The 27,940-nt window shown below is 25.2% G+C and overlaps 1 protein-coding gene across 2 annotated transcripts in view; it reads left to right on the top strand.

Annotated features, from left to right (window-relative positions):
• Positions 1-27,940, top strand: part of LOC129962986 (DNA-dependent protein kinase catalytic subunit-like) — a 128,591-nt gene that overhangs the window by 60,522 nt on the left and 40,129 nt on the right. For both annotated transcript variants that reach the window (XM_056076991.1, XM_056076998.1), the window contains 18 exons: positions 1,192-1,260; positions 1,555-1,677; positions 3,449-3,559; positions 3,708-3,848; positions 4,618-4,763; positions 6,228-6,359; positions 6,934-7,170; positions 8,777-8,926; positions 10,038-10,211; positions 11,542-11,631; positions 13,410-13,620; positions 15,535-15,727; positions 17,277-17,474; positions 20,901-21,010; positions 25,202-25,333; positions 25,530-25,706; positions 27,598-27,682; positions 27,798-27,918. In XM_056076991.1, the coding sequence (XP_055932966.1) occupies positions 1,192-1,260; positions 1,555-1,677; positions 3,449-3,559; positions 3,708-3,848; positions 4,618-4,763; positions 6,228-6,359; positions 6,934-7,170; positions 8,777-8,926; positions 10,038-10,211; positions 11,542-11,631; positions 13,410-13,620; positions 15,535-15,727; positions 17,277-17,474; positions 20,901-21,010; positions 25,202-25,333; positions 25,530-25,706; positions 27,598-27,682; positions 27,798-27,918 (2,600 nt within the window). The remainder of the gene's footprint in view (positions 1-1,191; positions 1,261-1,554; positions 1,678-3,448; positions 3,560-3,707; positions 3,849-4,617; positions 4,764-6,227; positions 6,360-6,933; positions 7,171-8,776; positions 8,927-10,037; positions 10,212-11,541; positions 11,632-13,409; positions 13,621-15,534; positions 15,728-17,276; positions 17,475-20,900; positions 21,011-25,201; positions 25,334-25,529; positions 25,707-27,597; positions 27,683-27,797; positions 27,919-27,940) is intronic.

Below are 27,940 nucleotides of genomic sequence, written 5' to 3'. Positions count from 1 at the left end.
TGCAGCCATTAAAAAAAATTTAAATTATGCAATTCTGTCATATTTCCTTTGGCCATAATTTCCATATACTCAGGCATCCATGGGAAATTTTTTTGTGTAACTGAAATATTAAAGTTCTATATGATTCATGGTAGACAGAATTTTTGGAGTAATAAATTTAATGAGAAAAATATTTTTAACTGATATATCTTTTATTTTATTCGCATTACCTGTAGTTCAATTTTTTTAAAAAGAGAAATCCTGATGCAATTGATGTTTTACTTTTTCAATTCTTGCGTCTAATTCAAATATTTTTTATCAAATAAATTATTAGACGTATTTCATAAAAATAGTTCAAGCTAAATTGCTAATAAAATTGACTTTTTTTTCACATTTTATTATTTAATTGTGCTCTGTTTATTGAGTATTTAACTTTCTGTTTATTGAGTATTTCAAAATTTCTCCCTTTCTTTCTTTCTTTTTGATTCATTACTTCTTTTCTGGCCCAAAACCTATTAATAACCTCATTTCACACAAGAGATTTTATCAAATGAAAATGAGTCTTTCGTTAATAACAAATAAAAAGAAGTTGAAGTTTAAAACCAGTAACTCAAAATCTCTAATAAAAATATTTGAAATGATTATTTTATCTTTTAGCTTATAAATATTGAAAAATATAAAAAGAGAAACAGTGCTTAAAAAGTAATTAATTTCCTAATTTTTATCTTAATTTAACCCATATTAACTTCATTTTAAAATGTTTTCTAATTTCCTGATCCAATTCCCATTTTTTTTATTTAATTAATTCAACACACTTTCTGTAAAATCACTTCAGCAGGCTCTCACACTCTGAGTAAAGGGATAAAAATCCTTAATTTTTACAACATTCTTTTAAAGATACCTAAATTTCCCTTTCCTTTGTATCATGATGTAAACAGACATCAGCTTATCATCGTTTCTTCTTTATTCCTAGCATGCCTTTCATAATGAAATAAATCAAAGTTTTAAAATTTCAAAAGTTTTTTCTTCTATTCAGCCATACAACTGCTAAATTATGTTATATATATATATATTGGAAAGCCATATAATTAATTTAGCATATAATTAATGATTTCATTTTTATTTAAAAAGATTTATGGCAATAATATTAAAATTGCTATGATTCCAGATTTTATTATAATTAACAATATGTTTGCCTTAATTTTTTTTTAGCTGTTTTCCCACAAAAAGGAAAATATTGAGGAAGCATCTAACGTGAAATCCAGAAAATCATCATTTGAGGTAAGAAAGAGGGGTAGAAATCATGCCTTGCTACTTTCTTTATTATTTGACTAATCTTTTAGGATCTACTCCTTTAGGCTTTGTGCTAAATAAATTTATATCATTGTCATTTTTGCATACTTTGTCTTTAGAATGTATGAATTTTTAAAAGAAATTATAGCAGAAGTTTTTATTTCAGATTTTATGGGTATATTTATTTTTAGTTTTTCACCCAAACTTTTAATATAATACGATAGTTTCATTCCTAGATAAAAGAAAAAACGCATATTAAATAGAAATAATATTTCCTTTTAGAAACAATATAGAGATAATTACATAGTATTAGAAGATGATGAGTTGAACAGTCATGATTCAATGGGTGCACTTTGCCAGCTTTTGCAACAAATGAAAACCAGAGGCCTTATTCAAGAAGAACAAGTAAATGACTTTTAATTGTAGCAGAAGTGTTAGAATTTGAGCTATTTTAAGTATTAGAATTTATTTTTATAAATATGAGTGTTAATTTTTTTTATATAGCATAGAGTAATTATAAAAAATAATCATTGTATTTAAAACCACCATATTTCAAAAAAATTTTGCAGTTTTCGATTAACTCGATTTTTATTGTATATATATAGTGAGTGAGTGCATTCTATGCAGCTAAAAGATATCCTATTGCTTTGCTTTTATACAGTATTCCATTTGAACATTTTATCATTTTTACCCTCATGCTTTTTATAAATTCATTGATAAAAAAAAATAGTACAATATTTTTTTGTTCATTAGTTTTTAAGTCAATGTCAATGTGGAAGCTTATTAATTTTCCTTATTATAGTTATATATATTTGTATCTTTAACAAAACTCATTACTAGTATGTAGCAAATCAGTCATATTTGTGGGATTCTTGTTTTATCAGAATTTTATTCTAATGTCTTAAAGTGCACAAAATCTTTGTATTCAAAGAAATCGTGTATTTGATTTTAAAGTGAAAGAAAAAAAACTGTGCAGGTATAGATTACAAAAATACATATAAACTTCCATATGGTATTTTGAGTTCAATAGTAATGGTTTGCAAGTGTCAATTTATACACTAGCATTTAAAAAAGAAAATATTTTAGGGTTATTCTAATGCAAGGAAACAAGAGCTGATATTTGATTATTAAATTCCCTGGCTGGAAATTTCAATTAGATACTCACTTTATCCATATAAAATAATCAGACATTTTGAAATGTTGCCACTTTTTAACGACAATATGCTGCTGACTTATAATTACTATTTTTGTTTACTTTAATATTCTAAGATATTTTCTTGAACTTTAATATTGCAAAAAATATAAAACATTATTAATAAATTTTTTGATTACTCTGAAAAAATTTAGAAAATTGTATTTTAAAATTCTTATAGTAGCAATTAGGCAAAATAGTTCTGCTAGAACCACTGGGCTAATAAGGTGTAGCAGTCACTTTGATTAAAAAGAGGTTAACATACTAATCAAATAAATTTATAAAAAATATAGATTCTATGAATAGTAAAATATTATGATATTATATACACTTTTTCAAACACAATTGGTTAATTTCCTACCTGTTGTTTCATTACATTCAATTAATTATGGCAAATTTTGCATACAAATTTATTTAAGTTGTATTGTTTACATATGAAAATGCTCCACTATAATGTATAATGGGTCTTAATAAATAAGTAAAATATACATTTTCACCAATTTACTGAAATAAAAATGTAAAATGAATCATTAATATGTTGTCAAAAATATATTGATATGTGAAACTAAATTAGCCAATTTAATAAAAGAAGGATTTCATAATTTGTAATGTCTGGGGTTGCAGAATTTCTAATTCCATCACTTTAAGGGTTTATTTCTTTTTATAAGTATGTGAGGAAGAAAGAGATTCGATTATAAAGATAAATCACCATGATAGTGTTTTATAATAAGATATTATTGGAACTTTTCTCTTCAATTCAATGGCATGTTTTTTGAAATCTATAATTTCCATCGTGTCATCATAATTAAAAAATATTAATAAATGTTGCTATTTCATAGCAATTTTTTGTCAGCATCTCCTTATTTATTTGTGAATAATTGTTATATATATAAAACTTTTATAGAGCCATTCAGGTTATTTAATTTTTATGCAAAATGCACTTACATAGATGCCTTTTTTCAATTAATAATGTTTTTTTTTCAGGCTGACAGTATTCCACAATGGCTAAATTGTATTGTTCAAAATTTAGAAGATGGAATGGTACCTGAGAACGTACGTTTATTCTTAGGTCGAGTCATAATTAATAATGCAGAGGTGAGTATTTTCATTTCTTAATTATAAATTGCATGTTTTTTTAACTAACTATCAAATGAAAGTAATATTTACATTAAAAGAAATTAATGTTACTTTCTAAAGGCTCTAATTAGTTTTAATGAACCAATGTTTTTTTATTGTTTTATAGATATTACAACCATATGCAAAATTTCTGATGGATCCTTTGTTAGACTTAATCATTTTAGGAATTGCTGGATTTTCATTAAATTACTATATACTAGATATTATTATTACTCTTTTATCATGGGCACCAGCTGCTATTCCTCAGGTTAGTATTTAAAAAAAAAACTAGTTTATTTTTATTATCAATCTTTTTATAAAGTTAAATTTTTGTTTACTAATTTTTTTATGTATTTTATATTATATACTGAATATATTTTATATTGTTGTAAATTTCACTCATATATCTTTTTGTTAATTCCTTCTTGATAATTAAAACTGCAGAATTTTTGTTGTATTTTTTAAAGAGATTTAATTAAAAATTTGACTGAGGCAAAAGCCTCAAAGCTAAGAAAAGTTTGATTATATAAAATATGATTAATCTACTAAATTTTATAATTTAGGGGAAAATTATCAATAATTTCTTTACAATAAATTGTGCTCTTCAGTTTGTTTCATTTTTATTATATAGAAAACATTCTTATGAAAACTTTCGTAATGAAGTATTATTTCTTAATCCATCATAATGTTAGATCATTATTATTTTAGTATTGATATTTTTGATAACAATCATGTTTGTTTTTAAAGTTTTTGTAATTTAAAAAAAAATTATTTTGTATAGTATAAGGTAGAAAGAGGGAAAAAAAACAACATTAGTTTTATTTTGTTCATATTTATTATTTAAAGATGTATTAATGAGCTAAAATTATAGTTTTAATTCTGCATAAAGATTGACTCAATGATCTATTTTAGTAATTTAGATAACTGTCTATTTCTGCCCTTCTGAAATAATATAAAGAAATTCCTTCTCTTAAAAATGTATTTTTTAAAAATTTGCATGTATGTAAATTCAAATGCTTATACTATCTATTTACAAGGGAAATGGAATACAAAAAGCTAATGAAGTCTTGAAGTTCCTGATAAGAAACTGTGAACATTCTCGAAAAGAAATATTTCGCAATAACCTTGAAGTAATTAAAACTCTTCTTGAATGTTGGAAAAATGGTCTTGAAATACCTTACAGGTAACATACTTTAATTGTAGAAAGGAACATATTAATTAAAGTAAATTATGTTTTTCTTAGTTATAAATTTCATAAATATTTCATTGCAGGAAAGGGGGAGGGATGCTTATTTTTTTTAAAACTGCATTTTGTTGTTAGGGGAAAAAATTATGACTGAATTTAATTTTTAAAAGTATTTAATATTTTTCTGTTATAAAATGCAAGTTTCATCTGGTCTTATTCATTATAGATTCTGATTCTTTATTGATTATATTTGGGATTAATTTTTCTCCCTTATCATTGCTATGCGTCTTTCATTTTCATTTTCTTGGCCCGAAATACTAGTCTTTTATTTTTAATGTTTCTTTGCCTTAGTATTCCTTTTTTTCCCCTTCCTAATTCTCTCACTTTAGTAGAAATGGAACACTGGGACCTTGAACAGCCTTATTCACTAATTAAAGTTGTTTTAAAATTTGCAAAATTTAAACAAAACATTGTGCAATACTTAAATAATATCATTGGAAAAATAATTATTTACTCTTTATTTTTATATAGTTATATAATTATTTTTGTATTATAATTAATTATTGGGAAAAAATTGAGCAAAAAAGTTCAATTTTTGTTTTAATTTTTATTATTTATTTAAAAAAAGAAATAGCTAATTTTAAAATAGTGAAAATAGTGCAATTATTGTAGAAATGGATGCCATAATGATATGTATAAATCCCCCCCCCCCATTGTTTGTTCATTCTTTTGGTGGAGATAAATTGTGATGGACAGACAGATTCATTTTCTGATTTAAATATATGAATTTAATTTATGAGTTTCAGCATATATGAAAAATACAGGTTTATATTTACTTTAATTATTTTAGATAAGATAAATTTTGTCTAACAACTTTTAATGACTAACAATGTGTAACAAAAGATTTTATTACAACATTTGGCAGTCTTTCTCTTTTCTTTTTCTTGTAGATAATAACAAGTCTTGTGCTTTTTCTTTTCTACATGTTCTGGTAATTACTTCAGGTCTTTAGAATGAAAGTAATTTTCTAAAAAAAAAGACATTTGCAGATGATTTCTAAATTATAGTAATGCTAATTCTTGCATTTTCTAAACTCGGAATTAAATGTGGAAAATATATTGAAATTAAATACTGTTAAAAAATAGCTGGTTATTTTTAGGCTGCAATATTTTTACAAATTTTGAAGAAAAAAAAAAAAATTTGAATTTTCTCACTTCAAGGTTTTCTTAACATTTTAAATAAACAATTTTCATCTCTGGTAAGATTACTTGAAAGGAACTAATTGTTTAAAAATGAATAATAATAAAAAAATCTTATCTATCTATTCATATATCTTGCTAATCATTCTTTCGGTCAAATATTTTTGTCATTAATTTATTAACAGGGGATTTCGTCGAAAAATGTTTAAGTGCATTCTTTATGTGAAAATGTATTTGTTTAAGTAAATGTCTTTCTTTTCAGTCTAATTTATGAAAAGATGAATGATTTCACCCCTGAGAGTAAAAAGAATGTGTTTGGAATACAGTTGCTTGGTGTAGTATTATCTTGTGATTTTCTACCTTTCAATTCTCAGGATATGGCATCAGCTCAAAGGTAAATTATTATGTAATTCATGTTTTCTTCTTCATTTAATGGGATACAGTAATTGTACAAGTGTCATAAAATATACTATTACATTGTTAAATTTATTTAAAATTGCATACTAGTTATTAAAATCTCTTATATTGTCTAGTAAACATTGTAAATAAAATGCATTGCTATTAAAAAAATAAAACCATATTAACCTTTTTTTTTTTTTTTTTTTTTTTTTACAAAAAGGTTATAAAATGTTGGTAATATTTTTGGAAAGCTAGTTTATTAATAATTTCTAAAGAGATTATACAGCTGTGATTTTTGATTAGATTGACAAAATATTTATTTCAGCCCATTTTAATTGATTAGCAATGTTTAATTTTTTTAAAAACAATTATAAATGTATGAAAATGGAAGGCAATCTAAAATATTGAAAAATAAAAATATATGTATTTTCATGTATGGTTTTGAAAATAACTAAATATATAAAGTTCACACTATTTATTTGAAAATGTATATGGAGATTTCATACATTACTGATATTAAATTGTTATAAATTCATAATTGTGAATCCAACATTTTTCTTTATTTCTAGTTATTTTTCTGTTCTTCTGAAGAATCTCTCTCATAAATACAAAGAAGTGTATGGATCTGCTGCAGAAGTTGTATCACTTGCTCTTAAAAATGTATTAAAGGATGAAGGGGATGTTGTAAAGAATCCATTTTTTATAAAAGTTGTACAACAACTGGAGACTTTGAAAAACAAAGAAGAAGAAAAGTTCCTTTATTGCTTGAATAAGATTCATGAATTTTGTCCTGCTGTTGCTGACAAGTAATGTTTTTGTAAACTTTTGAAAGATTGTTTAAAAGTAATGTGAGAAATACAAAGTAATAATTTTTTTGGTAAATTAATAGACCCACATTAAAAAGAATTACAAATTTAACTCTTAAGGATTAAAAGAAAATAGACTTAAATATTTAAGTTAAAGATTTTTTAGAAAACCATTTGAGAGAGATTGTAGATTTTTAAGAGAAGACTAAGATTCAATTAATTTAGATTGAAGATTTATTCTAATTATAAGATTGTTTAAGCAATTAAAGATTAATGTAAAGGCAGATTGTTAAAAAAATCAATATAATAGTACAAAAAAATGATGAAAAGATGTTATATATATATTCTTTAATTAAGATAAATTTCAAATTTATTGAAATTATGAGAAATTCATATGTAAAATGTTTTGAATGTAAAATTTTCAATCATGGAATTTAATAAGCAACAGCTTATATTATGATTATGTTTGTCATCTGACAAGTTTCATCCAAAAATGCCTTTTGTTTCAAATTCAACATTGAGAAATTAACTAATCATTTAAATATTTAAAAATGTTTTGAAGTAAAAATTTAATTCATATTCTTTGACTCTGCATTTTCAAAAAATGTTTTTTAAATTTCTTCTTTTACTGAATTCAATTTTTAAAGAAATAAATTTTTGGATTAAATTGATTTAAATAACTGTTCTCTTTTTGAATATATTTGTTTTTATTATTTATTTTATGTAGAGATTACAACAACTTAACATACTGTTTTTTTGTAATATAAAAAAATTAATTTACGATTGTACTTTAATAATTTTAAATTAAAACTGTATTTTCCAGAAATTGCACAGTAAATGAGTAGTTATTCGATAAAAATGAAATGAAATGTTTTTTGCAGGGGAAAAAAATTGTAATTCCATTGATACTGAAATAGTTCATTGGGTTTTTAGATGTTTTTATTCCATTCATTATTTTCTCTACTCTAATTTTATTTAATAAAGAAGATTTTTAGCTGACTGTTTCATGTAGAGCATGTCAATTTTCAATGATTAACTGCTTTTTCCAACATTACTATATTTATAGAATAACATGTGTTTCAAAGTGATTTACATTGGAAACTCAGTAATAAGTTAATCTTGACAGTCTTCCATTTTAACTATGCTTTTAAAATTTAGAATTATTCTGTTAAATATTCAGCAGCATGACATGTTTTAAGATTGAAGACATGAACTGAATAAGAGAAGGCTGTTATTAAAAAAAAATTCCTTTATTTGCTTAAGTTCATTGTCTGAAAATTGAAACAATTTACACACATATATGTATCCTTTTAGCAATAAAATGAGCTAATCATAGCTATAGAGAAACAAAAATGAATGATGATATCACCCAAAAAGTATTAATTTTGATTAAAATAAAGAATATAATTTTTAATAATAAAAAAGAATTAAAAGTTTATATACTCCTTTTTCACTGTTTTTTTAATTGAGTGGAAATAATGTGAAAGTATTTATCTTGAAATACAGACTAAAAAGTATTAATTATTAGGTTTAAGTTCATATGTTTTGTTAATTTTTTTTTTTTTTTGCTTGTGCTTTATTTTATATTTTAAATATTTTCTTTCAGATTCATCCCTCGACTTTTATTTTTGTATCCCAGAGTATACAGTTCTTTTAAGAATTATATTTTGCAAGTATTATGCTCTAGAATAAATGATATTGAGAATGGCTATCAGGAGCTCAAAGTTATAGGTTTATTTGAAGATTTAGAAAAAAGGTAATTCATTTTTATATTTGTAAGTTTTGTCTTTTGTGTTAGTCATAAATATTTTGATGATTACTAATTGTTAAAATATATATTGCTTAATTTTAATAATTGTTTTGTAGAATTTGTTTATTTTTATTTGTTTAAAAAAACCAAATAATTTCTTTTTATTTTATAAAAAAAGGGAGAATGGTGCATTTTAGCCGAGAATGCTCTTGCTCCAACACCAATCTTAAAAGCCATTAAAGGATCTTTGATCTGCATTTAGAATTAAATGAAATATTTATTTAAATATTAAGATATATGCAAGTTAAAGAAATACAAATAATATACAATCTTCGTATTGTTCTACTTATTTATATGAAACACAAGTACACAGTATTGTTCAGTAGAATCATCTTGAGAAAATGCAGTATTAATGAAAATTCATAAATTAATTTATTTAAAAATTGAAGTAAATTTTCTGATTGGATTAAAGATGAAATAATTTTTAGTGCATCCTAAACATAACTACTTGAGACAAATATTTCAAAGCAAAATGAAAATAAAAGAAGAATGTGACAAATTTTAAGAGTATGGTAAGAATTTCCCTTAATTTTGGAAGTAAATTGGAAACTGAAATTTAAAAAAAAGTGTTTTTGCCACAGTTTTGGACAATTAAAATTGCATTTATTCTGACCGGAACAGGGACAGCTGAAAGGTTCATTAAAAAAATACTAATTATTTCAATTTATTACACACATCCACAACAACACAAATGCACACTAGTTTTAGTTAACTGGAGATGTTTGAACAAACTTTAGAATTACGATCAATACATAACTGCAATAAAATTATAAGTAAGTTTATAAAATAGGCTTCAATTTGAGAAATAAAATGTTTCTATGTTATGGAAGAAACATATGTCAATCTGTATTATTTTAAGGTCTTACTTAATTAGGTTTTTTAGCATATGAAAAATTCTTCATTTTCATTCTTAGTTCAAAATTAATACCCATTTTGTAATCACATGCTTGTGCATATAAAATCGTATAAAACTAGATTAATAATAAGAAATTAATTTTATTAGTTTATATAATTTTTCCTTGATTTAAAATTAGTTTAAATTATTTTATTGTTCTAGGGAGGAAACAGCACAGCGATTATTGTTACAAACTTTGGAGAAACTTATCCCTGATTTGTCTTGTGATGATATTCTTCATGTTTTGCCAGGCATTGTTAATATCCATGCTCAACCATCTATTGCTAATCGACTTGCATTGTACAAAATCTTATTTTTGCTGTTTGAGAAATTCAGGTATTTTTTTATTCTTTTGTTAACTTTATAATTTTTTGTGCCTCATTAAGCATAAATTTTATAGAACATCAATTTTCTGATATATATATATATATATATATATATATATATATATATATATATATATATATATATATATATCCTGTGCAAACATGCTAAATCAAATAAATCAAAATATAAGCTAAATAAACGAAATCTTAATTTATATAGGCTTCCTTTCCTACTTTTATTGTTATATTTTATTGTATTTTACAATTACATTACTCTTCTACTTTATAGATCACGACAGATTTAACGTGCGTCACTAAAACATTATAACGCGTGCGTGTTATAACTATAAAATATATTAATATATCTAGAAATATGAAGTATATAGTTTAAAATCTTTGTTACATGATCATGAATCTTGTATACACATTTATCATAAAATTTTGGAAAGGGACTAGAAAGGTTATTTTAACCAAAAATTTCTAAATGCTGGCAACTAAGTTATTGAGTTTGCATCACTTTTTAGTTGATATTAAACTATTTTTCTCCATTCAAAAATGTCAACTTTTTTATAAAACCATTACAAGTATTTAACAGTTCACAATAAAAATAAAACAATCTGAAAATAAAAATTGATAAAATCTGAATTGATCTGAAAAATTGATTAATCTGAAAAAAATGAGTTTGTAATTTGCTTATATTTGTTTAATTTTGTACCAGCCATAATTATCAGGTAATATTTAATAAAAATTCACTAAAAGATTCAATATTTCAACTCATTAAGGGCATATCTTTTCTTTTTTATTGACCAGCACTTGTCTTTGGTAGTATGAATGAAGATGAGCAAATTTTAAATTTTGATGGGTACAGTCATTTATTAGATATTATGAACTGTTTTCTTTCTCTCTTTGAATCCAAATTATAATCTTTTCAAAATTTTAAACTTTTTGTTAAAAATGTATTATCTAAGTTTTGATTTTAAATTTTTGCATGTTTTTAAATCTTAAATTACTATTTTCTTCATATTTTTTTTCAACTTAAGAAAGTTTAAAAGAATTTATAGGATAGGTATTTTTTTGGCAGTTTATTTTAAAAGCATTTTTTAAAAAAAAGGAAATAGAAGTAAGTTTTTAATAGGAAATATAGATGGTAATAATTTGATAGATTTTAAAATACAGTCCAAGCACCAAAATATTTAAGAAAATATTAAATTTTGTATGAATTTGAAATTTTAAAAATATTTATTAATAACTGAACTAAATGCTATTCATGTAGAATTTTTAGGCAGTAAACATGACAAACCATTGATTTTATAATAGTGAAATTATGTTTCCATTTTTAGTGATAACGAAGGTGCAAAAGAAAAAGTAATTACTAAATATGCTCAAGAAACACTTCTTCTTGGTTTGGCTGATCCAGATGCAACAATTCGGTATGTAAAAATTGATTTACCAGCAATATTTATGTGCTATATACGACAGCAATGTACTCATGGTATTGCTGTCATTTATCTGCTATATATATATATACACACACACACATGTACATGCACATGCACAATGATTTTGTCAACCCCTAATTTTGACTGTTTCTATTTCCAGCAATTAATGTTACCTGTTTTTAAAAAAATGAAATGAAATTTCTACCTTTATTCCGTATCCATACTTTTTAAGTTTTTAAATGCACATGAACTTAAAATTGAAATCTTGCATAAAACTAATTAAATAAAAATAAAGGAGTTGAAACATTTAATAGTAATATTATGCAAAAATGATCAACTTAAACAGCTACATGTTTTTATTTTATAAACTAAATATTATATTTAGGATAAACATCTGAACAGCAAAAAATTCAATGTTTCAAGTATGCATTACTGTACAATGTAGTATTAAAAATTATTGCACCTTCATTTTTGCAATGTATGAGTTTTGAATGCTGCTGCATTAAACGTTTTGTAAGCTGCATATAATAAAACCTGATCAAATGCTGTATGTTTTTAATAACATGTATACTTTTCTTTAAATTGTATATTATCTCTACTGAATTTTCAAATCTAATATTTTCCCCCCACAAATTAACAGATTTCATTTATTTTATAAACTAAATATTATATTTGTGATGATTATCTAAGCAGCAAAAAATTAAATGCTTCAAATACGCATTACTGTACATTGTAATGTTAAAAATTACTGCACCTTCATTTTTGTACTGTATAAGTTTTGGATGCTGCTGCATTAAAAAGTTTTATAAGCTGCATATAATAAGACCTGGTTAAACGGCTGTATATTTTTCTTTAAATTGTGCATTATCTGAACAGAACTTTCAAATCTGATATTTTTTTCCCCACAAGTTCACATATTTCATTAAATTAAATGAATATTCCTTTTTCTCCTGCCTCTTTATTTTCTTGGTATATTTGAGGAATGTCTACCACACAATGTGCAGTTTTAATTCGATTTATTGTAAGAATACTGTCTTTGGAATGATTCTCATAGCATAACTTCAGAAAAGTTTCTGTAGATCTTCAACATTTATACTTTGATAATTCCAAATCATCCATAATTCATATAGATATATATGTGTATAATACCTTGCATGTGTTATCTTATGAAAAGAAAAACTCAAGTTATAATTTTTATTGGATTTGATTGGGCTAGAAATACATTACTGGAAGAGTGAAAGTCTCATTCAACTTTGTAAATGGGGACATACAATTCAAAGGATATAGAAATCTAATAGTGGGAGAAGAGTGGGTTAAATTTTTATTTCTTCCTAACTTTTACTATCTCTTAGTTAGATAAATTGCCATTATATCATAATGAAAAATTTTTGTACTGAAGCATTTTTAATAGCTGCTAGAGATATAAAAATTAGGTGCAGAAAAGTCAGTTTCAATTTCCTATCATCAACTGCATTTTAATGTAACTTTTCAACTTCTTGTTTGAAATGCCTCTCCAGGATAATTCCTTTCCATCTTTATATTTGTATATTTTATAAAATTAGAGGTTGAAATTTCTGAGAGAATTCTGTATATTTCCAAACAAATGGAATTAATCTTCGTTTCCTGGCTTATTTGAAAACTTAGTTTTAACATATGGCATGTATTATAAGAATAAATTTGAATTGCATTTTTTAAAAAAACGAATTAAATCCATTTTTAATAAAGTATTATTGATACAATTAAAATTTATCACCTGTTTTCTCATTTAGTCTTACAGTTGATAATTTTTGGAGCAATGAGAAAAGGTTACCTAGTGGTACAAAAGAAAGATTGCTTGCTCTTATGAAAAACATGTTCTCACCTGTTACAGAGGAGTCCTTTTTACAGTATGCAACGTTTCTACTGCTTGAGAGAACATCTGTTAGCCCAGATTTTAAACGCAAAGTTTTTGATCATCCTTTATCTCAATGCAATTTTCAAGTAAGCCATTTCAGTGAAATAATAAATTTTATGCTTTATTTTATTCAAATTGATGAAAAATATAAAGTATGTTTCTATATATATTTGATTAAATTTAACCCCTTAACTGTTTTATTTTCTTTACTATGTAATAAGATGCCACCTTCTATTTTGGGAATATTTTCTTATTTTGATTCAAAGGGAAATCCATCGAATACTTGACTTATCTATGTATTCGAATTAATTTTAATATTGAATTATAATCGTTATGAATGCTTTAATTTTTGCATACAACTATCAAAATTCGATAAATCGATGCACGTATGATACTCGGGCAAAACAGTTAAGCGGTTAATTTTCTTGCAATATATTTTTTTGAAAAGGGATTGAAATTTTTAGGGATATTTTTATCACAATTTTTATTAAAAAATGGGATTATGTTATTTGATACCATTTATCTACACCAGATTTGTCTCATGAAACCTTTTTTTTTTTCTAGAATACGCAAAGTTATTGTTCTAAAAATTCATAGATATTTGCTCGGGTGTATTTTTAATAAATTTTATTTCTTATAAAATGAAGCAAATAATATGTTTTGGTCTGATTGTAATGATTAGATCTGGATAAGAACCAATACAACAACATATTTAAAGACCAAAACACGGTATGAAAAAAAGATGTCATAAAAATTAGAATGCATGAATTTTGACCTATTTAATGTACAAATATTTTGTTTCTTTGGAAATAGTAAAAGCCTCATTGTTTTTCAGCACTTTCATGAAATATCTAAACCTGGTATCCTACATGGACTTTATGTATATTTTTTTAAAACTCTGAGGTCTCAAATGCAATTTTAAAATTGCTAATATTTTATTTTGGAATAATTTTACTATTTTTATTCAAAATAATTTCTCCTTCAATGTTTGCATATCAACCCCAATGATCAGGCAGCAGAATTTCATTTTTAGAATTGGAGCTTGGATGTGAGATCTAAATCAAACATCCACTATCTATCTCTGTTGAATGCATGTAAAATCTTTGTTGTACATTTTTTTTCTTTTTTGCATTTTGTTCAATTTATTGGCAATATATAAAATCCCAATATTCTTGTGAATATTTAAGCACTGTATAGAATGCTGGGCATTTTAAGACAAAGCATGAAATATGAGAATTTTTATACACTTTCTTTATGCAGTGCATATAATACCTAGGCATTCTATTATTTAAGCAGTTTGTTAGCTTAGAAACAAAAAGTACACAGAATATCAGTATCATCATGTTTACTAATATGACCTAATTTTTTGACATCACTTTATGCATGCATGGACATCACAAGTTTACTTTAAATGCTCTCATGCTAGATAGCAGCAATGGAAATTTCTTTAGTAAGCATGTAGTCATCTTGGTTTAATTCAACATCTAGTATAATTTCATCCATCTTTTTTGAAACAAGCTCTTTTTCTTGTACTGTAGATGAATTTCATAATTTGACATTTGCATATTTGGCTTTCTATAGAATATCTAGAAAATGTGTGAAATGTTTAAACATTTCATACATATAAACAGGAATCAAAAATATCTATGAATATTTATATCAATTAAAATACAGATTCATAGATATTTTAGATTCTATTTTAAAAGTTCATTTTTAAGTCTAAATGTAATTTCTAATTGATTTGCACAGATTCCAGTTATAGACGTTTTTGTGTAATTCAAAAATTGAGATGAAACTATAATTTGTAAAGAATCAGTTCCATTTTTGTATTGATGATTTTGGTTAAATTACAAATGTTACTAATGCAAATGTGAACATATATCAGAACATATTAGAGATTAAAAAATTTCTCCAATGAAATAATTTTTTATATGCCTAAAGCTTTGTCTTTTGTATTGTTGTTGTAAAATTATAGTTTGAATGTTTGTTTTTTCAATAAGGCTTATCAAATTCAAACATCATGGAGAAAAAGACATTTGGCTATGACACCTTTATTTACTGAATCTGCCTCTTCTACATTTTCAAGTTTAATGTCCCTGGATTCATATACTTCAAGTACATATGGCCAAGATGCGAAGATAAAAGCTACTCAGCAGAATCTTGCATTTACAGAAACAATGGAAGTAGATGAAGGTGTGATATTTTTTGTTGTTGTTGCTTTTTAGAAACACGTTCTTTTTTTAATGAAATTTTACACTATTTTCAAGCATTTTTGTGTGACTCTCTCAATTACCTGTTGGAATGTAAAATATTTTTTGATTTTATTTGAGCTAATTGCTATGAAATATGTAATTTTTATTTACTTATTTTGGTAATTGTAATTTCTACATCATTGAAGAAAAGATGAAATAAAATCTGAAATGATTTCTTCAAGAAATCAATAAATTATGGTAATAATTAAGTTTTAAAAAAATGATGATAATTCATTTTTTAAAAAGTCTATATTTTTGCAATTGCATAGAATATTTAGTAAAAAAATGAATTGTTTGTAACAGTTAAAAATATTCTGGTGTAGGTAAAATAATTTTAAGAAAATTGACATTAATAAAATTTTAAAAAACATTGTATGAAAGAAAAAAATCATTCAAACATTTATTTGTTTCTACTTTTGTCAGAAAAAGTACATGTTTAAATGATTTATTATTGGATAAATATACTGAAATGAAAAACGATTTATAGAATTTCTTTTATTATTTGTAGAAATATGCCAATTATAAAAAATTGCCACAGGATTAAAATTAATATTTCTGAATATATAAATTGCCAAATTGTAAATCGATGTAGAAATCTTTTTAGATACAATAGTCTTTACTGCTGTTTTTGATGAAAAGTTGATATTCCCAAAATATTGAACACTTGTTTTAGAAATCAAATGATATTGCTGTGGTGGGTTTCTGATTTAAATTGATATTAAAGTTTTTTGTATTAAAACAAATATTTATGCAATCAATGAAATACTCTTTAATAATTTAAATTATCAAAAAAATTAATATGCTGTTGAATTAATTGGTTAAGATGTTCAATGAATTCCATGATTTTAAATAAAATTATTCATATTGCACAGTGATCTGTCAATTGATATATAGAAAAAGTATGTATATTTATTTTATTTGTAGCAAAATTATTTTATAAATTTTTAAAATTAAATCACAAATAAATTTAGTAATTCAAAAAAATGCCTGCTTGATTTTACAATCACGTATTGTTGTTTGTAATGTTTTCATTTATGATTACATTTCATTATTTCCATAAGCTGCAAATCTTAATAACTTTTATAACATAATCTTAATTATTATTATTTATTGATAAACGTATGTTGCAGCAAATTATAAGTTTTGCAAGAGATATAATTGCATGTATGTAATTTAGATGCAAATCAAAATAGTTTTTAAGAAAATTAATATTAATTAAAATGAATAAATTAATTGCTTTCTTATCTATTGCAAGATTTATGATTTATTGTAATGAAATATTATGGTAAACCTTTATGATGAATATATTCATTAACTAAGGCTCAGAACTGAGTAGATATTAATGACATTTGCTTGATTATTGCCACATTTGATAATTAAAGGAAGTTTAGAAATTTCACTTTTATATATTCTGATCTGTAATAATGGCAAAGTTATATTATGTATTTTTTATTGCACTATATAGTATTAAAGCCATTATCTTATTTTAGATCTCAGAAAGCAGAACACCTTTAATTGGTTGACTGGAAGTGCAGATACTTTTGAATCTCAAAACTTTTCATTTGAGTCTGGATATGGAACAAGTAGCTCAATGTCAAAATCTCTCTTAATTGCTAATCAAAATGATACAAAGCTATCTGAAAGAGATTTTTTGAGGACAATGCAAACTAAAAAGAGTGATGAAAAAAGTAAGTTGTATGATTTTCCATCTTATATGATTTCTTTTCTTAGGTGTATTATTGCAGAATATATAAATGCTCTTAAAATGTAAAACATATAAATGTTTTCTGAATTTTAAATTGTTCTTGTTTAAAACTTTGTTAACTTTGTAGAGTGTATACATGTTATCAAGAGTTCCATCACTTAAAATGGAAGAAATTATTTCTTTAAATTGCCATAAATTTGAGTAAGATGATGCCTTTTTATGTTATTTCTTTAAAATAATATTGCTTACCAAATTATTATCTTTTATGAAGCAACTAGATCATGGAAATTTTTACATGGTATTTGTTCTTGTATAGCATGATATTTTATTAAGAAAAGGTAACTTTTTGATTGGATGTATTACTATGGTGAACAAAACAAGTACAACCTTTTAGCAAGACAGCATTTTAAAGGTGTAGTGGCTCCTAACAGGTAAAATGCGAGGCAGGTAACTAAATACATGCAATGCACAAGTGTAACAGACTCTGCTGCTACACCACATAGGTACTTATAAATAACTTTATGTATCTGGGTTTTGAGATTAACATTAATAACAATATCACACCTGAAGTACAGAGGAGAATTAAAGCTACCAATAGATACTTTCACGGATTAAAGAAATATCTAAAATCAAATTTAATTAAAAGAAAAACAAAGGTATTAATTTATAAATATCTAATCAGACCTGTACTCACGTACTGTTTAGAAACTTGGACAATGACACAAAAAGATAAAAATGCCCTTGGTATGTCTGAGCAGAAATACTAAGAGCTATTTTTGGTGGAATACAAGTTGATGGTGCTTGGCACAGATGCTCAAATTTAGAACTTTACTGTGCCTACAAGAAACCCGACATCATGAAATACATAAAAATACAAAGGATTAAATGGGCTTATCACATTATTAGAATGAACAGGGAGCATGCAATGCAGAAAATATTCCTGGCCAAGTCCACTGGAAATAACTTTATTTTTGTGTTTCATTCGAATCCAACCAATTAGCAGAATTTTTAAGAGAATTGATTGGAAATCATGCTTCAAATTATTGCTGCTAATGTCAGCTTTAAAAATGGTAATGGTCTGAGTTTATTTATACATGTAAAAAATTTGAGCCACATATAGTTCTAAAATATATAGTTTTTAGAGTCAACGTGTAAAGGATTTGAACCTCACCCTCCTAATTAATTACTATTTTAAAGAGTTTGGATAAAAAAACATTTTTAGTGTCAATGTTTGACCATATGCATATAAAGATTTGATTTCCCATTCTATTATTTGGTTGCATATAATTGGTTGGGGGAGAAACATGGTATTTCTATGTTTATAGTGGTATTTTTAAGAGATTAAATTTTTATTTAAAAGATTAACAGTGTCAGAAAAGAGCAACTTAATTTTTTTTTTTTTTTTTTGGTCTCAGATGCTTAATGCTTTTTTTTTCTTAATTTACTTACTAATTGGGATATCTCTTGATTAAATCAGTCTATCATTCCATAATGCCAAGAAATCAAAGCTTTCACTAATCCAAAAAGAATTTGCAGATGGAACTTATTAAAAATAGTTTTTTTTTTTTTGGAAGAAAACTTTGAAAAACTATGTTTATTACTGATTAATATCAAGCTTGTTTGGGCTTCAAGTTTCTTGTTCTAATTTATTCTTTTATGAGTTAAATGTTTCAAACAGGGCAAGAGAATATGATCATTGTCATATTTTTGGTTATTGAAGGAACAATAAGGGTTATTATTAATTCCAAATTTATTCATTAAGGCTAGGATGATAGGATGAAAGAAAGGAATATCCACTAGAATTTCTTGATACTAAGTACAAAATATGAAGTGAAATTTTCTGATAATGTCTGTTAATATTTTAAACAATAATTGATTCAAATTATGAAGACCTTGACTGTTTTGCTGAGGGAATCAATTTTTTCCTTCCAAGAAATATTTGAATATTCTGAAGTTCAAACTAATATGACATGTTGGTTTAGATTTACTCTAAGATTGTCTTGACTTTTCTATGAATAACTCTTGTTGATTTGGAAGATAAACTTTTTAACTTCCTGTCAGTAAAATTAACTCCCCCTCCCTGGTTCTAAGAGATTGTCAATGGCTTAACAAATCACTACAACTTCTACTGTAAAGATAGGATTAAGAAAATTAATTCATTAAGCAGAAGATTTTAATAATAAGATATTTTAAAATGATATTAAAACAGAATTCAGCAAGTACAAAATGTAGACATCTCCCAAGTAAATAATTTCTCCAGCATAAGATACAATGAGAACTTTAGGAATGCCTTTGTGTATTTTGAAAATATACTTTGCTATGTTTATTTATTGTGGAAATATTTTTGTCTTGGTGTAGACTACTTTCATTCACACACATTAGGAGCTTGACATAATTGAGAGTATTAAAATTTTAAAAGTGCTAAGATGTGAGAGAAATTATATCAAACTGGTGAAGAAAATGTAACAATTTAAAAAATAGTACTATGTTTATAGATAAATTACTACACACATATCAATAGAAACTATGCAAGAAGTTCAAAAAGTTATGTAACAAAAGCAAAGTTAAAAATGTAGGAAGTAATTTCAAAGCAAAAGTAGCAGGAGGGGGGAGTTGATGGATTTTTCGAACTGTAAAATAGGTTTATAATTACAATTAAAAAAAAGGATTTATAAGTTATTTTTAAATTGATTTTAAAAAATGATTACAATTAGAGAAATAATAATATTAAAATGGAATTTTTGTCCCTAATAAGCTTTTTTTTTTTTTTTTTTTTTTTTTTTTAAATTTTAAGACATTACAAATTAATTTTTTGTGTGGTTATTTGTTCAGATAATAACAGTTGCAGAATTAAAAAGAAACAATATTTCAATCTATGAGAAGATATTGTGATGTTGTAATTGATGTGGTTGATGATTTGAAAAAGTTATTATTAGCAAAATTTCTCACTATAAATTTTACTTTTCCTTATAACCTTATCTAACAAAATGCTACTTATCTATCTATTCATCTTTCTTTTTTTTTTACATTATTGAGTAAATTAACTTCCCAAAACTTTTAGTTTTTAGCTGTTACTTAAAAAACCAAGAAAAAAACTATGATGTAAGTTATTAACTTCAGAGTTACATTTTTTCAAAAGTTCCCAACAGTTTTGACCTTTTAATCCATAAAACAAATATATTTATTTCAGGGAAGTGAAATTTGATATAAAATGAATTTTCTTTAGTTTATTTCAACAGTTTATTGAAATTTAAATAATTGTATCATGATCAAAATAATTAAAATTTTGTACAGATGAATGCATCTTAATATTTATAATTCATATTGATTTAAACATCTTTCTCCTTGAATGTTTTGTTCATATCAAAGTAGTTTTGTGATAATTAATAATTTTTTTTCCATTGTCTAGAAGAAAGGAAGTCTGCTACTTTGATGCTGAGACGAAGATTTTATAAAGATAAAAACAATGATTCAGATTCATTTGCTCGACAAGAACTTAAACGACAAGATCGCCGAATGGTATATAATAATTTGGACATTTCTTTTAATGGGATTTTTAGTTTTGATAATTTATTATTTTAATAAATCCTACAAGTCATTGCCACAAAATTAATTGCATTTTTGGCTTATTTCTTTTGAAACTTCTTCCAGAAATGTCTTTAAGCAAATAGAATGGTTAAAAAAAATTGTATTTTTAAAAATAATTAATGGTTAAAGTTTCTGAAAAAAAATCTGGAAGAAGTCATACTTTGCTGACTGTACACTAAATACTTACATAGATCCTTTAAATAGTTTTTTATGTTTGTTATTCTTCAGTTTGAAACTTTGGCTTAAAGGTGTTTTAGGATGGAGGTTACAAACAATTAGCAAGTAAAGATTTTTGGAATCCATTCTGATTTTTCTTTCTAATGCTACAAAATGTTTGATATCCAATATTGGCTTTACTTAATGCAATACATTTTTTTTCAAACTGTGTGACATTTTTCTTTTTCACCATTCACATATATATTCTCTTTAGTGCACTGCTCTGAAAAAATATGCGATTACTGTAAAATATCTTTGCAGAAACTGAAAAGTAGATGACCAAGGGAGGAAAAAAATGTTAAAATCAATGTTTTATGTCTTAACAGCATTATTTTGTTGCATAATTTTGGAGGGAGAATTGCTTTTTGCGAAAAATATTTCTGTTTTTGAATAAACATTTTTAAAAAAATCAACTCCATGAAATGTAGCAATATGAATTTCACAGCTTAAAAAAAATTACATATTCTCTTCCTATAAATTTAATTACCTTCTCATATCAATTTAACTGCACCTCCTACACTAACCCTTTTAATATTATGCAATTCTCTTCTAGTAAAGTATGGATTTTGGAATAAACATGAAAATTCCATCAGAGTTACTTATATAATTTATAGATTTTTTTTTTAAGAATGACTATTTTTGTTTCAACATAATATAATTGCTCATAATTTGGTTTGGTAATAAATTTTTTTAAGAGTGCTTTGCCTCATGCTTTACTATTCTTGTTATTTTATGGCCACCTAATATAGAACATGAAAATTAAGTTTGAAAATTATTTGCTTGAAATTTTTTTTTCTCTGTGAATTTATTAAGCTTTACAATTTGTCTTACAGTAAGTCTTGACAAGTGTATTTTGTCCAATGGAATAGAGTGTGGGTTTGAATTTTTATAAGCTTGATTTGTTAATATTTAGAAATTTTCAGCCTGAGTAGTCTGTATAGATTATATGTGTTATACTTGGCCTTGCAAATTATACAGACAAAATATATTTGGAGCTATTTTATTACTTTCCATGTTAATAGTAAATAATTAAGCCAATATTGTCCACTGCATCTTTCAGTAATAATAATCATAAACATAAAAAATTTCTATTATTTATTTTCTTTTTTATGATGAAAAATTTTAGTTTTCTCTATTGTATTAGAATACGAAAAAAACATTTCTCTCATTGTTTGCATACTATAAGATATGCTAAAATTGTCTAATTTTTAATTTATTTTTGGCTTCTCCATTCTCCTATAATTTTATCTCTACCTTTTTATATAGAAAAACTTATGCTAAATAATGTAGATATTGTATAGTAACCCTAAATACTGATGTCCATTCTAATCATGGTGCAATTCTTAATTTCTGAACCATTAGGAATTAAATTGGAAAAATGTCATAAAAATTATATTTTACATTGTTTGAATCAGTAAATGTGCATTTTAAAAATTCATATTGCCTTAATTCTTTTACACTCCATTCTGATGCTATTAGTAATATTTAATAAAATATCCTTGATATATTAACACCTAATATATAAAAATGAATTTTTGTTTGTTCGTATTTTATATGTTGCCGTACTGTTCATCCAATTGCGATAAAATTTTCCAAAGTTTTGCATGCACTTGCATGAAGGTTATGGGTATAGTACAATTATTAGTATTTATGTTGAACACAATAAAATTTATGAACAAATTGTTTCATACATCTCTATTATTCAACAATATTTTATAAGTGGCAAAATACAAACAGTAAATGGCAATCGGCATATATCATTTGGAGTTGAATATTTATAAAATGTGATGGGTATAGCAAGAAAGGCTGTTATCCAATAGGAGAGTAAAAGTTACAGTTAATGGATATCAAAATACTTGAGGGCTTGAATAAAGATGATCAGATGATGATGCTTGCAAGAGCTTGGGATAAATGAAAGGAAAAAGAAATATGGTGAGTTTTTTATAGAGTGTTTCGCTATAGACTGTATATTTTGAACATTTTAACAAGATGTGGGGAATGTCTTCATTGCACAAGATGTTGTCTCAGAGATTGAACTTGTGAAGAAGATTTGGAGTAAAGATCATTTTACAAATCACTCCTGCAATTATTTTATCTTGAACCCTACTTCTAGTCCAATTAGTGATTGTGCTAATGTCTGGGAAATCCCCGATCAAAGCTAGATATTTACTTCTGTGATAATATTTGAGGTGATTTCGGTAGAGTTCCTTCTCAGATTGGAGTTCATATCCTCTGGGGAAATCCACTCTATGCATAGATTCCTTGACTGCTTTTGGAAGAGCGTCTGCTTTTTCGTTCTATGCGATACTAGAGTGGCCAGGTCCCAAAGAAGATAATTTTTTGATTCAGATTTTTTCCTTGTGTAAATTTTTGAAGCTAGTTGGTGATTAATTTTAGGCTAATGGAAATTGAGGTTTTAAAATTCAATCAAAGCAGAATAACTGTCTGAAAGAATTAGGATATCCTTATTTAGGACTGTCAGTTCATCCAGAGCTTGACAGATTGCTAAAACTTCAGCTGTAAAAATGGAGTTTATGGCATGAATGCGATAAATAAATTTTTGAAAACTAGAAACACCAACAATTGAGGTGAGGAGCTGTGATTTTGAACCAACAGTGGCCATGATGAAATGATTCAGAAATGTGTTCTGGATGCATTCAGTGAAGTTGCTGCGATGACAGAAGCTGTGAATTCTCTGTTTTGTAACCTGAAATCGTCCAGAAAAATTTCACAAAGATAGAGGTTAGAATGGGGGAAAAGTTGGTATTTTTATTAGATGTTTCGGAGAACAATTAAGGTTTTGAAACGTAACTTTGAGCATTTCTTCATCCTTTTCAATCAATAGGACATTTAGTTCATCAGAATTGTTGGTTAAAGATGAGATAAATTATCTATTGGAAAAATTGGATGTAATGGATTGCAAGGCGTTTAATTTTTTTCTGAAAATATTTCTTACCCTGAAAGTTTTAATAAAATAGTATTGGGGTGCAGATGAGGACACCAAGTGCTATTTTCAGTGCTATTGTTAGGATTGTATTACAGCATTTGAGATGCGTTTCAGAGAATTTGTTAATGATGGGACTACTCTAATAGAATAAACCAAGTATGCTGTTATTAACGATTGTGATTAAATATTTTGTTCTTCGGCCGTGTCTCCTGAATCCTAAAATTTTGAAGCCTTGTATTTTTTTAAGAGCTTTATTTCTAAGACAATTTAAAATTTTGCCATTTTGATTAGTTTTAGCAAAAGGAATTCCAAGATATTTGATCTATTCATTCCATGTAAGGGAAATTCCGCCATACATTATATACGGAAGTAAAATTTAGCGGGGTTTTTTATCTTTTTGAAAATCAATTGCAGCACTTTTTACAGCGATAATGGAAATTTTATAGTAAGAGCACCATTTATAAACATTTTCCAATGTATTTTGCAATTTAGTTTTAATATAATCCATTGAAGGATGAGAACAATAAATAAAAATATCACCAGCAAAGATGGGAAACTCGACATTTTTGTCTAATGTTTCAAAGAGATCATTCATGAAAATGACAGAAAGGATCGGAACACTTTCCTGTGGAAGGCTTTATGAAGGAGATTTGAATCATTCGAAGTTAATCGCAAATACATCAAACAAAATAAAATTACCATCGATGACAATTAATGTTAGATAAAATAAATAGAAAATATTTAGTGCAAGCGCTAATTTTTTTTCTTCTTCTTTTCGTCAATGAATAGCTATCTACACACGATACTGTCATTCATCCTTCCTTCATGATAATCCTTCATAATAATTTTCAATATTATTAAATAACAATAAATTATAGAGGATAAAGAAAGCTCAATTTGATACAGGTATAGAAAACTCCATATTTTCTCAGAATCTTTTGTTGTAATTTTTTTTACAGGAACTAAGAAAAGAGCAACAAAATCAACGAGATGCACAAGTTGTTATGTATAGACAGTATCGCATAGGAGAACTACCTGATATTGAAATCAGTAATTCTGAGATTATTAAACCCATTCAAGCATTAGCAATGGTGAGGCTTATTGTTTATTTTTTATTTTGCAATTCAAAATAATAAGGTAAATTTTATATACATTTATTTCTTAATTTTATTCTGAATTTATTTCTGTGATTTTTGCAAGCATTTATTTATGTGCATAAATGCAAGTGTATTGAATTTTTATGAAAAACGTCTTTGTTTATTAATTACATTTTTTTTTTTTTTTCAGAATGATGGTGTGGTTGCAAAACTTTTGTTCAAATCTCTGCTTGTGGCGGTATGCAACTATGTACAAAAAGAGCTTCCTGAATATCTTGAAACTTTTAATGATGAAATTGCAACCTGTTTCGATAAAATATTTCAGAATAGCTATTTGTACACTCCCAATGTTATGTCATTTTGTTTGGTTAGTTTGCTTTTTTTAAAATATTGTTATAATTGTAATATAATTTTTGCATTATAATAATTTAACTAAAACTATTAATGCAGAATATTTTGGATATTGGTTTTATCTTTGAAGAAATGCTTCGTAAATAGAGCAGCTCATAAAAATTTTTTTAAATGCATAAATTAATTTTTTTTAATTGTGTCTTGAAAAATTGTGATTACTCTTGGATGCGTATTCTGTGTGATATGTTGTATTAGAGCTTCCCTTTCTATTATCTCTCTTATCTTCTTAATATCATAGATTGCAGATTTGTCAGTTTTCAAAATTGAATGCATCTGTCAAATATCTGCAGTTTATTCTCTACTAGTTGATATACCTAACATTGCTTGGAATTAAAATTCTTTCATGTATATTATTTCGAATACAGCAACTACTTTTGTATAAAATATTATAATATACAAAACTCTTTTCAAGACATATGTATTGAAATTAAAGAGAGATAAAACAAAGTAGTGGTAAAGTAGTTCAAAATCTTAATGTTGCCCAACAAATGAGTATCTATAAATTTTATTTTTCAAAATCATCTGTATTTAATTTTTAAAAAATAATTACAATTGAAAGAAAAATTGCACAAAAATAAAAACTGGCATCAGTGAAAAGATAAGTTTTAATTTTAAGATGGTGTGAATTTTCTTTCAGAGTAATTTCTTTTAAAGTTTCCATGGGAAGAACAAAATATTGCATAAGGATTTTTAGATGTGAAGTTGCTACTGTCTTCAAATATCTGTTTCATTTGCTCACAATAGTTTTTTTTTTTTTTTTTTTTTTTTTTTTTGTCTTTGTTTAAACTGTTATTGACTTTTTCTTGCTTTTAGGCATTGATAAATCCCTAATTGGAAACAAATGAAAAACTGGTAATTTAAAATTATTAAAATAAAACAGGAATTAAAAAATAACAAATTAATTCAAGCTTAAAATTAATTTTAATGCATTTAATTTTTTAAAAATTAATAACAGTTGAGAGAAATATTATGCAGAAATGAAATGAATATCATTGAAATTGTAAAATTTTGAATTTTAAGACAGTTTAAAAAAATATTTCTTTGAAGTTGCTTTGAAATTTTAATTATTTTTTTAATTAATTAAATATTTAATTAATTTTTAAATTTTGAAAATTGATAGTTTTTAAAAAATAATTTGGTTGAATTCAGTCCTGTTGTTTAGGAGTAGATGTGAAACATACATATATAGTCACACTAACTTTTATTTGTATTAAGTTTAAATAATGGTGAATTCCTTTGATTTTGTTGCTCTTTCTGTAAATGGCTATATATCTAATTATGTTTAACAGATGTAACCTATGTGCAGAATGAAAATAATATAATGAAGTTATAGAGCATATTTGCATAGTGCTCTAAAATTTCTCTTCATTTTTGTCTTTTTTTATTTTGTCTATCCCTAATTCAATAGCACTTCAGTGTTGTGTATAATGACATCATTTTTTAATTCTATCAATCTAATGTTTTCTAAAATCAGTATCATGGTTTGGGAATATCAAATGAAAGGGGATTATGTTTTGCATTTTATATAAAAAAAAACCTTTGAAGATCTTGTGAGTTTTTTACATTTTCCAACAATATATTAAACGTCTTTCAAATTTAACCTATGCATATTAAATGTCTCATCTCTGAAAATAATTTCTTCTTAAAAAATTTTATCTACAAAAAATGCTATAAAATATTTGAAATATATAAAATATTTTTAATACAATAAATACTTTATTTTCGTGATTGTTTCGATGTAATAGAATATTTATATTTATATGAAAATTTAGTGTTTCAAATGTAATAAATAATTTGAAGACAATTCATTTGTATAATTTTGGTTTATTGCACCATTATCTTCATAGGAAACTTTAAATCAAGTACAAGGCATCAAGTTTGATGTAGAGACTGTATTTAATGCCTGTATTGGAAGTAATCAACAAAGTGTTGGTAAGAGAAGGTTTTAAATCAGTATACTGGTGTTCATAATTATTTTCAAATATTATGCATTTAATTATGAATCTTCTTAATCATTGTTTTAAAAATAGGCTTTATTTTTATTCAGGTATTTTATTGTTGGAAACAAAAATTTTAAAAGGCTTTCATTCTGAGCCAACTCAGAAAAAGAGACGGACCAATAAACATGTACTTTCAGAAGAATCAAATCATTGGATGAAATTAGCTGAGTATGTGGATTTTTTAAAAAAA

Source organism: Argiope bruennichi, chromosome 1 (assembly GCF_947563725.1).
Source record: "Argiope bruennichi chromosome 1, qqArgBrue1.1, whole genome shotgun sequence".
Classification (NCBI taxonomy): domain Eukaryota; kingdom Metazoa; phylum Arthropoda; class Arachnida; order Araneae; family Araneidae; genus Argiope; species Argiope bruennichi.
This window is presented reverse-complemented; position numbering and strand designations above follow the sequence as displayed.